Genomic DNA, 17,200 nt, shown 5'->3' with positions numbered 1-17,200 from the left:
TCATCCCGTTTGACAGGTGAGGAACATGAGGCTCAGAGAGGTGAAGAAACTTACCTAAGGTCACACAGCCAGGAAGTGACATGGCCAGGCTTTAAACCCTGTCTGCCTGATGCACAATACTGCATTTCCCTTCTCTTTGGAGGAGGAAGCACACAGGGTGTCCCAATGAGCAGGACAGGTGCCAGGGGCTGTGCCCCTTTGCCTGTGACAGCTGAGCACCTGGCCCTCCCGGGGCCCTCATGCCATTGCCTTTTCTCTTGCAGGGACTGAAGCCTATGGATTCCAACGGCTTGGCCGATCCCTATGTCAAGCTGCACCTCCTCCCGGGAGCCAGCAAGGTACCATATGGCCTGGATAGCCTCTCGGCAAGGTTGCCAGCTCGGAGCCTAAAATAGCCCTATCTGCCCCCAAGCCCCTCCTCCCTGAGCGGAGGTGGAGTGCGGGTTGGGCCAGGAGTGGTTCTCCGTCAAGCGGCCGGGGCTCTGCTCCTTTCTCCAACCCAGAAACCTGACATCTGGGCCGCTGCCAAAGGCAGGAGGGAGGCAATCGCCCTAATTGCACCCTCCACCTGCTCAAATACCCTCAGTGGCTCCCCAGGGCTGACCACGGTCCTCCTCCCCCCCGTTTACGTCCCAACCAGACACTCCTCGTGTCTCAGTAGAAACGAAGGGCTCTCTCCAGGCTTTAGGGCTGAGCGCTGGAGATAAGTTCTGTCACTGAGAGAGAATGTTCCCATGTCCCGCCCTCCTTTCCCTCTGCTTCCTGCTGGCCTGCAGATCACCACTGGGGTCGGGGGCAGGGGGACGAGGGGAAGTGGGGTTCACTCTCCTCTCTGGATTGACCCACTCAGAGCACACGGCTGGGAAGGGAAGTGCCTTTTTGGGTTTTATTTTTTGCGTTGTGTTAACTGGACGTGAATGTCTTAGAAACAAGGGTGACCACACACTTGGTTCCATGAGCTCGGGAAAACACCGTTAAAAATCTCTACAAGTATCAAGTGCCCCCTGAAGGAGGACACACGTGTGTGCATGCGCATGCACACTTTCTTTCTTTCTTTGGATCGAGGGAAGACAGGCCCTCGCCTGGTCATGGCTAAACTGAAGGGCTTGCCCATGGCTCCTTCTAAATCCCCAATGCCATCTGCTTCTCCTTGAGACTCTCTGCTTTGCTCCCCTCTAAATGCAAACTTGCTTTGTCAAAGAGTCCAATGAGTCATTTACATGTTAGTATGAATTAGATTTGTCACCAGGCCACCTCTTCTGAGTCATTTCTAGCATTCTCTCTTAGAGTAAAATGAAAAACTTGGTCCCCTCTAAGGAATTTCAGGCATGGAGGATGCTATTTGGGGAAACAGAAGGAACCATCCCAACACCCCCAGAAATTGTCCCTTCACTGCCCAGGAGTGGGTGCTCTTATTTCTGCCTTCCTGGCCTGTAAATGATATTCTTGTTCTCAAAGGAAGATGGCTCTGCTTTCTAATCTTAGTGGAAAGTTCAGAGAGAGAGCCCAGTGCGTGGAGGGAGGGGTGACCCAGTGTCCTGCATTGGTGATGGCAGTAGCTGTCACTCTAGAGGGTGTCCCCCACTTGTTGAGACCATGCATTTGGGAGAAACTCAGCCCTGGACACTTCTGAGGGGAGTGGACCCCTAATTTACCCATCTACCCCAAATCAGCCCAAAAGACGGGGCTGCAGGGCTGGCTCCCCACCGAGGCGGGTGTCTGTCCGTCTGTCTCTCTGGCTGTAGTCCAACAAGCTTCGTACGAAAACCCTGCGGAACACCCGGAACCCCATCTGGAATGAGACTCTCGTCTATCATGGCATCACGGACGAGGACATGCAGAGGAAGACCCTTAGGTAACTATGGGGCAGCTGGGCAGGGCGGGGACTGATGTCAGGCAGACCGAGACACGCGCAGCTCCCGGGGCCACCCTTGAAAAAGTTCTCTGTCTTTGAGATTTAATCCTAGAAGCATCACTACCATATCAAAACCAGTGATGATCCTTAAATCATTGGAGACACTTTGCCCTGCAGAAGGACGGCGTGGGTTCCACCCCCATCTGTGGGGTGCAGACAACTTCTTTCTCCAGTCTCTGCAGGGTGGGCTCAGCCCCAAGGGTGTTCTGGCCCTTCTGGAACTTTCACCATTGTTCAACAAATGTTGATGGCTGAGGAGTGAGGTGCCATTAGTCCCCCAGACGGCCTCCCATGCCTTGGGGGGACAAGTCCTTTCTTCCCCTTTGCATATGTCAGGGTCAGTCGTGCCTTGACCGGTCCTTCTGGCCTCCTGAGGGACCTTTCTTGGGACCTGCCCTGTCTGCCTCTGGTCTACTCAGTGCTCTGCAGAGTCAGTAACGAAGGACAATACGGTGTTTTAGGATTCAAGGACACCCGGACTCAAATCCTTATTCTGCCTCTTACTGGGGAAAAATTATTCAACCTCTCTGGGCCCCAGCCTCCTCTCTAAAGTGGGAAACTCAGGGGCCGACCCCGGGGCTGAGTGGTTAAGTCCGTGCGCTGTGCTGTGGCAGCCCAGGGTTTCACCAGTTCGGATCCTGGGCACGGACATGGCGCCGCTCATCAGGCCATGCTGACGTGGCACCCCACATAGCACAACTAGAGGGACCCACAACTAGAATATACACTATGTACTGGGGGGCTTTGGGGAGAAGAAAAAAAATAAAGAAATATTGGCAACAGATGTTAGCTCTGGCGCCAATCTGAAAAAAATAAAGTGGGAAACTCAGATGTTTTAGGGGAAGAAAAATTAATTGAGAAGAAGTCAGCTAAGTTCCTAGACCAATTTTGCAAAAGATGATGCTCAAATGGCCATAAAGTTTATAAAAAGGAGACTCCACTAATCATCAGGGAAATGGAAATTAACACTTCAAGGACATACTATTGCCACTCAGAAAGGCTAAGATTAAAGGCTGGCTAAATCAAATTTAGGGAGAATGAAGAGCAATCGGAACTTGCGTAAACCGCTGGTGTGAGTATAACCTGCAGAACCACTTTGGAAAAACATTTAGGAGTTTCTACTGAAGCTGACCTTATGCACAGTCCGTGAGTCAACATCCTACTCCAGGGAAGATCCCCAGTAGAAATATGTGCACGAGGATAAGAAAAGATGCGAACATCAATGTTCCATAGCAGCTTTATTTATAATAACCCTAAACTCGGAATAGGTCAAAACCAAATGCCCATCAGTAGCATAATTATGGTCTATTGATGCAATGGAATACTATACAGCAGTGAAAAGGACAATTTACTGTAGACGTGGATGAGTCTCACAGACATAATGTTGAGCAAAATAAGCCAAACGTAAAAGAGTATATACCATCCAGTTCCATTTATGTGAAGGTCAAAAACAGGACAATGGATCCATGGGGTCAGAGGTCAAAGATAGTGGTTATCTTTGAGGGAGGTATTGACTAGGAGGGGTCATGAGGGTCTTCTGGACTCTGGAATGTTCTATATCTTGACGGGTTGTGATTACATGGGTATATGCATTTGCAAAAATTCAAGTGGCTATAAACTTGAGATTTGTGCACCTTACTGCTTCTAAATTATCCCTCAACAAGGAGGAAATAAAAAGTACCTGGCCAGTACTCAATAATAGGAAACTGAAATACTCCTATTCACATTCCACATTCCTTGCCAGCATCAATCACAGCTCTCTGTACATGGTAGAAGCTCAATAAATGCTCTTCTTTCTCTCTCCATCTGTTATGTTGACCACAGGATCTCTGTTTGTGATGAGGACAAATTTGGCCATAATGAGTTTATTGGTGAGACCAGATTCTCGCTCAAGAAACTGAAGCCCAACCAGAGGAAGAATTTCAACATCTGTCTGGAGCGAGTGATCCCGGTGAATGGCTTTGCCCCGAGGGCTCCGTGGCGGGAGAGGAGTTTGGGAGGTGCTGCCTTCTCTGGGCCTGCAAAGGGGAGATAGGTCTGGAGGGTGCAGCAGCAGAGGGACGACGGTAGCTGTCGAGGGGAGGGTGGAGATTTTGGGTCAGAACATCGGGGCTGCATCCTGGCTCTGCCCTTCCCTTCCCAACCCTGTGTTGGCATCACTTCTCTGAATGTAGGGTCCTCTTTGGTAAAACTGGGAAAGGCAGTGTGGTGTGGCAGGGTGGCCTGCCTGGGTTCAGAGTCCAGCTCGGCCACTTCCCTGCTCCCTGGCCTTGGCCAAGGGACTGAACCATTCTGAGCCTCAGTTTTGCTTGTCTGTAAAATGGGTGTTATAATAGTACCCACCTCATAGGAGGGTTGTGTGCAAGACATAATCAGCACAGAACCTAGTCCATAATAAGCACTCAAAAATTAACCGTTGTTCTCCTGGGAAAGAATACTGCCTTACCCACCTGTCAGTCATGAGGTCACAGAGCCCCACGCAGATGAACAGGAGGCAGGATGGTGTGGTGCTTAAGAGCATGGGCTCTGGTGCCAGACTCCCTGGGTTTGAATCCTGGCTCTGCCACATACAGTATAGCCTGAGGCAAATTACTTAACCTCTCTGGGCCTCTGTTTTCTCATCTGTAAAATGGGATAATGTAGTGCCGATCTGATGGGGTCTTTTAAGGATTAAATGTGAGTGCATATAAAGCATTAGAAGTGTTCTTGTTAGATGCGGTACTCGCCTTCTGAGAAAGAACGAGGACCAAATCGAGGTTCTCCAATTGGCCTACACCTCAGAATCAACTGGAGATTTTAAAATCAGAGCTTTCCACACTCCGATTTGTGGAGATTTCTCCTTGAAATTGTTGACGTAGGTGGGCACCAGCCTTCCGCAATTTGAGAGAGAATCTAAGTTGCCCTTTTTTACATATGCGCCACCTTGGGCCCAGAGAGGGGAGCAGGTTGCCAGGATCACCCCAAGTCCGTGGCTATGCTCTTGGGCGCCAGCCAGAACCCAGCTCTGCTGCAGCCACCAGTGCGCCTGCTCCCCCCAGGCATCGGGCCAGCTCCCCACGGGGAAGCCACGGGGAGTGGGAGGGGAAATCCTGCAGCGTCCCCCCAGCAGATGGCTGGCCCGGGGAGGGACTATCTGTGTGCCACGCCATATTTTTATAGCACAGGCGAAGGAACGAGACACATAAGGAAAACTGCAGGGAGGAATTTACCCCGAATGCCAGGCTCCAAATAAATCATTGCAGACACCCTAGGAGGGAAGCGTTTCCTCTGCGTCTTTGCCGCAGCTGGTTCCTCGGGCTCCTTCTTCCTTCCCTCACTCAGAGAGTCCGGTTGGTCAGGAAGTGGCCAGGCCCTGCCCTGGAGCATCAGCTCCTCGGTCTGCCCCTCTCGCTGTGATGGACGCAGCCAGCACCAGAGGCACGGAGATGGCCAGACAGGCAGCGGCCGCAGAACTCTGCTCGTCATCTTCTTGTGCTCTTTGCCTTTAACCCTCCTACCACCGATTCCTCCCACATGCCCGGCCAAGGTCAGGGGTCTTGTGAGAGCTCTCCCCTCCCCCCCGGACCTCAGTTTTCCTCATCTCTGAAGTGGGGAGGCTGGATTTAACCAGTGGTTTTCACATTGTGTCCCCCCAGAGCCTTAGAGTCCCACAGAAGGACCTTGTACGTGAGGGACACCAGGATCAATAAATAATTGGGGTGGGGGGAAAGCAGCTGGTGGGCCAAACCCCAAGACCCCTGCATCACTTCAACCAGAGTGGGTGAAATCCTATCTGCTTTATGTAGGGGATGCTTTGCAACTTATTGGCTGTGTGACCTTGGGCAAGTGGCTTAACCACTCAGACCCTCAGTGTCGTCATCTGTAAAACAGAGATAGTAATACAGCATACATCATAGGCTATTGTGCGTTAGTGTCTGTCAAATGGTTAGCGTTATATAAATTTTCACTGAAAGGGAGAAAGCTAGCCTCAGTAGCTTGGAGAACCCACCCTCATGGCTCTGGATGCTGATGGAGGCGTGCAGGGTTTCTGGTCCTTCTTGTGTCGGGAGGTGAGCCCCATAGACAATGTTCTCTTCCCTTTCTGTCTCCTTTAAGATGAAGCGTGCCGGGACCACCGGGGCAGCCCGAGGAATGGCCCTTTATGAGGAGGAGGTGAGCACTGAGGGTGCTGAAGCCACAGGCGGGGTCTGCCCATCTCCCTTTTCTCTCCCTCCCCGGCCCCTTCCCCACTCTTTCTCCTTAAACCACCTTCCTGTTGGTTCACCACGAGAGATGCCCTTGCCCCAGGCCCTAGAACATGAGACCAGGTGGGTGCTCTTCACACCTGGAGACCCCAGGGTGGGGGAAGCCCCACGCTCTCACTCCCGGGACACACCCTTGAGTTTCTCGGCCTTGTTTGCAGATGCTCTGCGGGCAGCTCTGCAGGAACAGGGCAAGGCCACACTCCCTCTGTGGGGGATGCAGGGCAGGCTCTTTGAGCTGTGTGTCTGGCAGAGGCTGGGGTTGGGCTACACATCCACGCCCTCAGCCCGGGTCCCTCGTCCGACCCCACTTCTGAGAGGACTGGTTGGGTCACAGGAGTCTGAACTCAGAGTTGGGCTGAAACCAGGGTCAAGCTCAACCTGTGATCAGAGCCAGTCAGTCCACGTCTAAGTCAGGTGAAGCCACTGGTCCCATGTGCCTGGGGCCGGTCCCCTTGGCTTCCACCGTCTGCTCCTCCCTGGAGGCTGCTGTCCGTGGTTCTGGTTGCGCCTGCGCTGGCCCAGCTCCTCCTACCTCACACGGGCTCTTCCCCAGTGCCCGCCATCCGCATTGCCGAGTCCCCGCCCCTTCCTAGGCCCACACACCCTCTTCTACTGCAGCAGGTGGAGCGTATTGGTGACATAGAGGAACGCGGCAAGATCCTGGTGTCCCTTATGTACAGCACACAGCAGGGAGGTCTCATCGTGGGCATCATACGCTGTGTGCACCTGGCCGCCATGGACGCCAATGGCTACTCAGATCCATTCGTCAAGCTGTAAGTCAATGCCTTGGGACCATGAACAGGCCCCAGAGAGGGTCCTAGACCCTTGCAAAGGGACAACCAGAGAACTTCCCTAAGATCATTGTACACTGAGGCCCAGAGAAACAAAGGAACCTGCCCAAGGTCACACAGTGAGATGGATGCCCAGGACTGGCTAGACGGTGAGAATGGGGCACAGTCAGGCTGGTGTGTCACTCGCCCATAGGAGCAGTTTTGTGGCTCTGTCCCTCCTGTGGGAGAGGGGCGGTCAGCAAGTTGCAATAGCCCCATCTGTAGCCATTTGGAATCAGCGACACACCGCTCCAGCTGTCCAGAGCCACCACGAAAGAGGCAGTCTGGCTTTTTCCAGATTCAGTCTGGAAATGCTCCAAGACGAGACTGTAGACAAGCCCAGCAGCTTGTCCGTCAGTTTCACGCTCAGGTTCAAAGTTGCATAGCAGGTGACAGCTTGAATCAGAAGTCAAGTGTCCCAGCTCTTAGGAGTTTTTAGCCCACTTTATTTATTTGCCCAGAAGATATTGATTGAGTACCTACTATGTGCCAGGCATTGTGCAAAGGCCCAGGGGTTGAAAGTAGAGTGAGTAGGGAGCGGGGTGAAGAGCATGACACAGGATTTGGCTAGGCTGGGGCAGGGACCCAACCAACACGCTCTAGAGGCCACATCAAGGATTTTGAATTTTACCCTGAGGTCAAAGGGAAGCCACTGGATAATTTTCACCAGAGGAGAGACAGTAATCAGATTTGCATCTTCTCCTTTTTGTCTGCACTCGTGGCATCTCCCCAGGAGTTGGGGGCAGCCTAAGGGGTGATGGGTGGTGAAGTGCCAGGCTCCACCATCCAGGCTCTCAGTTTGATCCATTGTGAGAAAGCACCGGCTAAGAGCACAGACTCCAGAGGCAACAGCTGGGTTCAGTCCCAGCTGTGTGACTTTAGGCATGTGTCTCAACTTCTCTGGACCCTCAGTCCTTGTATGTAAAATGGGTGGTGGTTCTACCATCTAGGGTTTGTTGAGGATTAAGTACACCTTGGGTGCTTAGTGCAGCACCTGGTATCAAGTGGATGCTCTGATGCACACTGGTCATTATGATGTTGATTCGCTTTCCAACTTGTTTGGAAGGAGCCTTTGGGGTCATCAAGGGGCTGTTCTTACTCATTAAACCCCATCCATAGAAGCCACTTGTGTCTCCTCTCAGCTGGCTGAAACCAGACATGGGAAAGAAGGCCAAACACAAGACTCAAATTAAGAAGAAAACCTTGAATCCTGAATTTAACGAGGTAAGGCTGATCCATTTTTGTCATACTTTGGGGTATTTCCTGTATGTGAGAGAGGAACAAACTCCCTACTAGAATGTTATAAAGCACATCAAAAAGAACTTTTTCTCATAGATCACCTTGAATTATCTAAAGGAGAGGTAATGAGTTCCTTGTCACCAGAGGGAATCAAGTCTAAGACAAAAGCCAACAGATTAAGAATGTCATAAGGAGGAAGCTGCTTCTGGGGAGGGATGGAATTAAATCATCTCCAATATCTTTACCAATTCTAGTAGTCTATAATACTGGAATTTGAGAAAATAAATAAAGGCAGTGGTGCCCTTTACCATACCCCTACTCAGTGCTGTCCTGTCCTTCTCCTTACTCCCCTTGTCTATCCAGTGCATCAGGTCCTGCTAACACTGTCTACATACCCACTGAATGTGCCCCTTCCTCTGTGTTCTCACTGTTACTGCTTTGGCTCGGATCCTGGCATTTCACGCCTGGACTATTGCAGTAAACTCCTGAGTCACTTCCCTGTGCTTGATCCATCCTCTACAGAAGCAGGAGCTTTCTAAATCATGCATCTGCACTTGTCACCCCTTTGCTTAATCCAACAATGGCTCCCTAACTTTGTGACAATCAAGCCCTTTCAAACTCACCTCCCACCCCGCCCCATGTCACACACACCCCTTTCTCAAGTCACACTAAACTCAGTGCAGGTCCTTGGCACACCTCTCAGCCTCTGCATCTGCTCCTCCTTTTTCCTAGGCTTCTCTCTCTCTCTTTTCCTCTCTAGCAAACTCCTAGCCAACCCTCAAGACTCCGTGTGGGTGCTGACCCCTGCCGATACGCTTCCTCTGTGCATCCAGGCTTTATGCGTCCCTCCGTCCTGTGCGGTCCCTCTGGATTCCAATTATCTGTTGGCAAGCGTGTCAGAGACTAGGGGTCCAGAAATATCTGTTGAACTAAGAGAGGGTCGAATAAAGGAAAGTGTGGAAAAACAGATGAGTTCTAAGCTAACCCGTATACGTGGTTCCCTTCTCAAATATCCCAAAATAAAGAGAAAGAAGAAATGCACACAGGCACCGTGAAAGACACCAGTCCTGGCCCGGACCCCATCCCTCAGCCTCACTCCACGCCCAGGGCAGACATTCTTCCATGTTTTAATCTCCATGCCCTGCCCTGGAGCAGCCCTGGGCGCTATTCCAGCGCTGAATTCTCCCTTCTTGGTCCCGCCCTTAGAGATCTGTGTTGGGTCAGAGCCAGCTAGTACTGGTTTTCAGCAAATGTTACAAAGTGAGAAAGGGAAGCTACAATACAGTGTGTTGGTGTTGTTTCATTTCTTAACAACATCCGCCCACGTGTGCGTAGGCGGGGAAGGTACTATGTCAACAGAGCCCAGAGCAGTCGCTGGCTGGCAATCGCTGGCTGGTCAGCGCAGCCCTCGGATTCCCAGCTCCATCTCTCAGCTGGACCCCTGCTTTCCTAACTCTGACTCAAGAATTTGAGTAAGAAGCCACTTCCTGCTGTCCTGCCCTCCCCTCTCCTAGAGTCGGAACACATCACAAAAGCAGAACTCCACATAGCCAAGAAACTCATTAGCAATGGAGAAAATAAGAACTGAGACCAGATACCGTATCTCAGAGCAGTCTGGCGCACAAATATTGTAATCTGTTGGTCCCCAGGTTTTTGAGCATGTGGGGAAATGCACACACTGTGGGTGAGGAAGCAAGCTGGTCCAGCTTCTGAAGGGAAGTTTGTCAAAACACTTCAAAACCTTAAAATTTTTAAATTTAAATTCCATTTATTTCGGCAACAGGTAATATAGTCACATATTTGAAAAATTCCAAATGCGCCAAAGGATATCCACTTAACATCCCCTCCTTTGCCAGCCTCCAGCACCCACTTCTTTGCTTCTGAAGCACAATATTATCCATTTCCAGGATTTATATAAATACACACAAAGCAAATATGTGTGTGGCCGGCTTTCTTATTGTACACAAATAGCATCAAAGTATGTACCCACTGTTCTCCACCTGAAAATTTTGCAAACTCAGGAAAACACTTCTTGGAATTTATCCTAAATAAATCATCGTGGATGGACACAATGACTTAGCCACAAGGGTGCCTTTTATCATATCATTTATGGCAGTAAAACATTGGAAACAAGCTAGATACTCATCTGTTGGGCATTAGGCTCTGAGATAGCCACACGGTTATTAAATGAAGCCATCGGAATGATGATGCTTGCTAACATGCCAAGTTGGTTTTTGCCTTATGTGTAAAATGGAAAAAGAAGGCCAAAATACAGTATATTCATATTATATTTCATATAATCAAAAATATTCATATCAATTTTTAAAAACGTACATTGATGTGGTCACGCCTGGGAATGTTGACAGTGGTTATTCTTGGGTAGTTAGATTGCAAGTTTTTGGGGGTTCTTTTTTCTTCCTTGTTTGTTTTAACAATGAACACGAATGATTTTTATAATTAGGCAGAGAAGTTATTTTAAAAAATCAGATTGTTGGGAAATATAAGCAGCGACCCCTTGTGTCAGTCTCAGCTGCCTCAACTACCTTTAATCTCTAAATGATGGAGAGGGGAAAGCCCACTGCAGAAGCTACCAGAATGGAAAGACTGAGCTCATGGCTGTCTGCTTCAAGGAAATTGACCAGGACCAGCTCTTAGAAAAACCCCACCAGCCTTCCCAATTTCAGGCAGAGAGTCACTGAAAAGAGAATTATAGGGTTGAGGGACTTTGTTATATAGAGTGTTTGTTGAAAGAGGATTGTTGGCCTGGGGGGAAAGGCTCAGAGCAGGAAGGCCCCCTTGCTCCCGGCTGCCCAGTTCAAAGGCCTCCCCTCGGTCCATGAGCCCCAGGACTTAGCATCTTAGCTCCTGATGCCAAGGCTCAGAGGCCCCTCTCACTCACACGTCTTCCTCTGCTGCATCCAGGAGTTTTTCTATGACATCAAACATAGTGACCTGGCGAAGAAGTCACTGGACATCTCGGTCTGGGACTATGACATCGGCAAGTCCAACGATTACATTGGTGAGTGCTCCCGGCTCCCAGAGAAAACCCCGTCCTCTGTGCTCCCAGGAGAGGAGAGCCTCACCCAGGCCTGCAGAGGGTTGAGGAAACGCCCTTATTCTGGCAACCACGTTGTCTAAATGCTACGGCCCGACCCGTGGTCCTGATTTGAGTCCAACTTGGGAATACCTTTCTATGAAAGGGCTTACAAAGCGGGGAAGATTGGGTCGTGATCGGTTATTTGCTGCCAGATCCCTTCCAGGGGAATAACGAAATCACAGGAGATGCGGATGTGCAGTGTCCGCAGAAAATAGGGAGCAAAGTCTTAATCGCTTTGCAAGTCCAGGATGAAGGTTCTAGATTTCCCAGTCCCCCTCCAGGTGATGAGGAAGAAGAGTCATTAAAGATGGGGCAGGGAGGGACCTCCAGGCAAGGGACGCAGCATGGGCGAAGGTGTGGAGGCAGGAGGGAGCGGGGTGATGGCACCGACTGGAAATAGACAATGAGCACCCAGAAGCAGTGGGAGAAAAGTTTCAGTGAGGGGGTGGTGATTGGCGGAAGGTCTTTAAAACCAGACAGTGCAGCTATGACTTCGCGCTGCAGCAGGTTCCCGCCTAGGTGTCCTGCAGGCAGAGAAGCCAGGAGTCAGAATAGCATCGTAACAACAACCCTCCATAGAGAATGGATCCCAAGTCGCTGGAGGGCGTCCCTCCTTGGTGGCAGATTTTCTCCAACGAGACAGTTGGGTCCGGAAGGAGAGTCCCCTACGGCCCTCCACTCTGACCACTGCCCCTCTCTTCCCATCTTGTCCTCCAGGGGGCTGCCAGCTGGGGATCTCAGCGAAGGGAGAGCGCTTAAAACACTGGTACGAGTGTCTGAAAAACAAGGACAAGAAGATCGAGCGCTGGCACCAGCTGCAGAACGAGAACCACGTGTCGAGCGATTAGGATGGCGCCCAGGTCCCCAGGTCCCCGCCCCATGCCCAGGTCACCCCCCAGCCTACCCCAGCCACCCGTGTACTCCGGTCTCTCTGCCCTACTCCTCCCCTCCCCCATCCACCCCTGAGCCTGCCTGTGAGGTCTCCCCCTCACCTTGGGCACTGCTGCCAAAGACCTTCCTCCTTGCTCCGCGATGCTGCGATGCAGTTTCTGAATGCTGCCCCTCTCTTGTCGCTCCAGGATGAGCAATTGGGATAGGGCTGGGGAGATTTTTACAGGGAGCTTGCTAACTTAACCTCTCAGTTCAGGTAAATTACAGAGGTTCCTCTTCATTTGGGACTGTTTTTAGACCCTCCTGGCCTTGGACACACACACACACACACACACACACACCCATTGCGTTTCCTGTGTCGTGTCTATGTATGTCCTCAGTTGTCCGCAGACCCGGACAAGACTGTGAGGACGGGCATTGGGGCAGAAATAGAGCACCCAGGCTCCCACCGCCTCTCCGTGACATGCACCCCAATGGCCAGGAGAACAGACAGCTGTGTTTAACTCCCCGGTGACTAGGAACACACCCTCCCGGCTCCAGATGCATCCAGAAGTGGACACGCAGAAAACACAAAGGGCCTTGGTATCCCTCGTCTTTCAGGATGTCACTATTTGCTTCCTAGCAAAAAATAACCCCCATCTCTACCCACCTCCTGCTCCCTCCTCCTCTCTCCTTCTCCTTGCACCATGTTAACCTCTCCCTTCCTTCCCCCTCCCTCTCTAAGGGAGTAAAATAGCAAAAGCAAAAAATATCCCAACACAGCCTCACCCCCCGCCTTCTCTCGCCAGCCTGACCAGCAAACTCTGAGAAACTGGCAAAACCCTGAAGCTCCACTTAGGCCCGTGGTCCTTAAGACCACCCACTTCTCCTGCCGGCAGAGCCAGAGGTCTTCAGGCCTGGGCCAGCTGCTGGCGCGGCCCCAGGTGCATAGCAGCATCCCGCAAGCTGTGTAGATGCCCCGCAGAAGGGCTTTCTCAGCCACTAGCCTCCCCAAGTGGGCCCAGAAGGCATTTAGAAACCAGAGTTCTGGGTCCGAGGGGGCCTCGCCAGAGCCCCCAGCCTTGCTCCTCCCTCTGGTCTTAGTGACATGACTCAATGAGCCCCCGCCCTGGCACTCTGATTCCCTGCTTCTCAGACCCTCTCACCTCCTGTCTCTCACTCAGAATTGCCTCCAGTCTCTGTCTCTCCTCATCTCTCTCTGTCTCGGTCTCTCTCTCTCTCACACCCTCTTCACCAAGTGTGTCGCGAGAATGAAATGGCATCGTGGATCAAAAACTTCAGAGAGAGACAGGTCCTGACACCAAAGGCTATGGTTCCATCACAAATTGTTTAGTCTTCCTTCCTAAAAAATAAAAAGGATGAAAAAGCAAGGAGGACAAACAGTATGAATTTGAGGTTGGGGCCAGGCAATCCTCAGTGCCCTATGAGAAAGGCTTGGTTTTTCCCAACTTCCGTTAAGTCTTTCCCAGTGAAAATCACCCCCCTGTGCCCAAGACCCCACCATTGTCTGGAGAAGTCATCAGATGGACACTAAAACGCTCACTTTCTCCAAACACACACCTGTTGACCTGCCCTCTCAATGCCCTCCTCCGCCAGCTCCCTTCACAATTCATTGGAAGTTACTGATTTGTTGCCTTGAATAACCGTTTTCTAAGCATCTAGCTCTTTGCCTTCCCCAAGATGGCCAATAGCTTCCTGGCTGCCATCTTCCCTCCTGACCCTCTCTCTGTCCAGGGCCCCTTGGCGCCCACCCTCAGCTCACCTTTCCACGTTCGCCCCTGGGAGACAGCACACTGGCTGTGTGGCCCAGGCCTGACGCTGGGACCAGCATGCGGCAGGCTCACAGCGCCCCCAGCCCTGGCCCGCTCTTCCCCCTCTGACAAGTGTAACCACCTTCCTGCCTAGAATACACACACGCCCTCTGGTGCATGCAGAGCCACCCCGCCTCTCTTTGTGATGATGTAGCCAAAAATAAAGTAGGAATACCCAAGAACGCTGGTGGCCTGTGCTCTTCCTTTCTGGTTTCTGGGTGGTCCCCCTCCCCACCAGGACACGTGCTGTCTGGAGAGTCACATGCAGTGAGCGTCATCGTGCTCCAGCCACTGAGGACAGTGAGGCGAGCAAGGCAGATGTGCTCGCGGCTCACGTGGAGTTGGTCTTCCCGTGGAGCTCACCTGGGGCCGGCGGGCAACAAGCCAAGGCTGAAAGGGGCCCAGAGTTCCGTCCACTCACTCACCTGACAGGTGGGCAACCCAAAGCCTGGAGAAGGGACGGACACACCGATGTCTCAGGGCAGCGATGCCAGGAAAGAATCTAGATTGTGGAACTCCTCATGCAGCACTCTTAACACGCTGGTTAACAGTAACACAGCTCATCAAACGGCTCCTTTGTGTTCTAGAATCTTCCGTCCTGTAAGGAGACTTCACGGATAGCCCCTCACTTGAGATTCTCAGCGGTCCTGAAAGTGATCTATAACATAGCCCAAAAGTGTTGAGGCAATTTACCAGGGACATCGGTTGCTTCCCAGAAGGAGCCTCCATTCCAACCAACAGAAACTTCTCTTTTGAGCCAAGTTTGAGACAATTTTCTTTCTCAGCCCCAAAAGGGTGATGCTCAAGGTTAGGGGCAGAAGTCGGCAGATTAGAATCACCTGGGGAGACCTTTTTTTCAAAACTACTAGTGCTCTCCCTGTCCCCTCTCCTCCCCTTGGATTCTGCTGCACCCTGTGGACGAGGGGTCTGTTTGAAAATACTTCCTGGTTGGTGCCCCGTTCTTCCACCTCAACGTGACTTTGCAAACCACCGCCCTAAAGCCCATCCATTTTGCCTACAGTTTAGCCAGCTGCCACCGGGTGGAGAGAGGGACCAGTTAGGGTCACACCAGGCTCCAAGGGATGGCGGGAGACACTTGTTGCCACTCTCTTTCCCTGTGCTCACGGCAGACATCACTAATCTCTCCCTGTGCTCACGGCAGACATCACTAATCAATATGGCACCTTTCCCACAGAGCCGACTAGCAGCCTCTGAATCCTTCTCAGCACCGCATTCTACACAGCAGCCACCAGCTGTCAGTCACGGGCAATTGAAAAGAAACCTGATTTCCATCCGTAATGGTTGATCTCCTTCCCTGGGCAAGGGAACAGGCCTAATAGGCTACGATGAATACACATGAGGAAAGTTCTCGTAAATATTCATACACCCAACTTGGCTAATAAACAAAACACTTTGCAAGAGACACGGTGGAGTGGTAGAGAGCCCCTGACCCGGGAAAGCACACCAGCTCTTTAATCCGTTCAGTCCATCATCCAAAGTCTGACTGTCACCTTCAAGCTGTGGACGCTGACCGCACTGAGGCCCAGTTTCCTCATCTGGAAAATGGGGACAAGAATAAATATTTCAAAGGGGTGAGACTCAGTTGCCAAGGTCTGGTCTCCCATCAGGGCTGACAAGGGTGAGGCCCAGAAAGGGGACGGTCAAGCGGCTGGCGGTTCCTGGGGAAAGCAATGCAAGCTGGGCACAGCGCCAAGGGGAGGAAACACTGGCCCCTCCTCAGCTCAGTGCGGTTTGCCAGGGGCGTTGTCCTAATAAGGTTAAATAATACACCGCACACCATAGAAACACAGATCTCCATGCATGCATGTAAGAGGTATATTTTGCTTGGCTCTGGCCCAAACTTGCTGTGTGGCCTTGAGCAAGTCATCTCCTGCTGTGGGTCTTTGACTCCGTAGGTAAGACATCAGACTTTCATGATTCTCTGACTTGGCTTCCAGGTGCCGCAAATATATCTTAATTTCCCAATCGTTCAGTAAATACCTAGATCTTTCTGCTGAGGGCAGACCCCTGACTGGAGTCCCGTGTTATCTGTCTTGCCTAAGACGGCACAAGAATAAGCCGTCGATTATTTCCTGTTCCTGGTTCTCTAATGAGCTTAAAGCTACCTGCAGGGGCATGAGGGCATAATTCTGGATTTTTCCAAGTACCTCCTCCATCTTTTACAGTTGTCTTGCTTGGCCCTAATTCTACGCAATGTTTTATGAAACTCGTCTTTATTGCGTCTTTCCAAAGAATTCAGTGTTGGTTTTCTAAGGAGAGATCTCATTCGCACTCATGTTGGATCTGTTTGTATATATTCAGTCAAAAGTACACATTTCATTAACAAGTACAGTTGCCATAAAGGCATTAAGGAGCAAACAGAATCTTCGATATATTGCTCACCATCTGGTGAGCCATGGGTGTTCCATAGGTGGATGCCCACCCCCTTCGTGGTTACATTTTGCTTGAGGCGTAAGTCACCATGTCATCCAGAAGTAGTGGGGAGTGTCAATTAATTGATGAGCTCGCTAAGAGAAGAGTGATTCAGAAAGGCAGCTAATTGGCATTAACACACTACTTCATCCGACAACAGCAGAATACACATTCTTCTCAAGCTCACATCCAACATTCACCAAGACAGACCACATCCTGGGCCATGAAACACACCCTCAAAAATTCAAAAGAATAGATATCATACAAAGTATGCTGTCTACAATAGAATTAAACAAGAAATCAATAAAAGAAAGATATCTGGAAAATTACAAAACATTTGGAGATTGAATAACACGCTTCTAACTAACACATGGATCAAAAAGTCTCAAGAGAAATTTAAAAATATTTTGCACAATAAAAATGGAAAAACAGGGGCCGGACCAGTGGCGCAGCGGTTAAGTTCACACGTCCCGCTTCGGCGGCCCGGGGTTCACCGATTCGGATCCCGGGTGCAGACATGGCACTGCTTGGCACGCCATGCTATGGTAGGCGTCCCACATGTAAAGTAGAGGAAGATGGGCACGGATGTTAGCTCAGGGCCAGTCTTCCTCAGCAAAAAGAGGAGGATTGGCAGCAGTTAGCTCAAGGCTAATCTTCCAAAAAAAGAAAAAGAAAAAACAACCAATTTGGGCCAGCCCTGGTGCCCTCGTGGTTAAGTCCAGTGCGCTCCGCTTTGGCGG

General features: G+C 51.0%; 1 protein-coding gene and 1 long non-coding RNA gene across 5 annotated transcripts in view; one reads left to right on the top strand and one right to left on the bottom strand.

Moving 5' to 3' along the window:
• The window catches only part of RPH3A (rabphilin 3A), a 95,517-nt gene extending 81,308 nt beyond the window's left edge, over window positions 1–14,209 (top strand). For all 4 annotated transcript variants that reach the window (XM_070628846.1, XM_070628844.1, XM_070628845.1 and 1 more), the window contains 8 exons: window positions 264–338; window positions 1,746–1,855; window positions 3,740–3,866; window positions 6,011–6,067; window positions 6,778–6,932; window positions 8,132–8,213; window positions 11,151–11,247; window positions 12,043–14,209. In XM_070628846.1, the coding sequence (XP_070484947.1) occupies window positions 264–338; window positions 1,746–1,855; window positions 3,740–3,866; window positions 6,011–6,067; window positions 6,778–6,932; window positions 8,132–8,213; window positions 11,151–11,247; window positions 12,043–12,173 (834 nt within the window). In that variant the 3' untranslated portion in view covers window positions 12,174–14,209. The remainder of the gene's footprint in view (window positions 1–263; window positions 339–1,745; window positions 1,856–3,739; window positions 3,867–6,010; window positions 6,068–6,777; window positions 6,933–8,131; window positions 8,214–11,150; window positions 11,248–12,042) is intronic.
• Window positions 11,744–14,115, bottom strand: LOC103557132 (uncharacterized). The gene is made up of 4 exons (XR_546380.2): window positions 13,979–14,115; window positions 13,362–13,558; window positions 12,318–12,424; window positions 11,744–12,101 (listed from the first exon to the last, which is right to left on the bottom strand). It is a non-coding gene; the product is annotated as an uncharacterized lncRNA (long non-coding RNA).
• Window positions 14,210–17,200: the final 2,991 nt, after the last annotated feature.

The sequence above is a fragment of the Equus przewalskii genome, chromosome 7 (genome assembly GCF_037783145.1).
Source record: "Equus przewalskii isolate Varuska chromosome 7, EquPr2, whole genome shotgun sequence".
NCBI classification, from domain to species: Eukaryota; Metazoa; Chordata; class Mammalia; order Perissodactyla; family Equidae; genus Equus; species Equus przewalskii.
The sequence above is the reverse complement of the archived record's forward strand: the minus strand, read 5'-3'. Positions and strand labels throughout refer to the sequence as shown.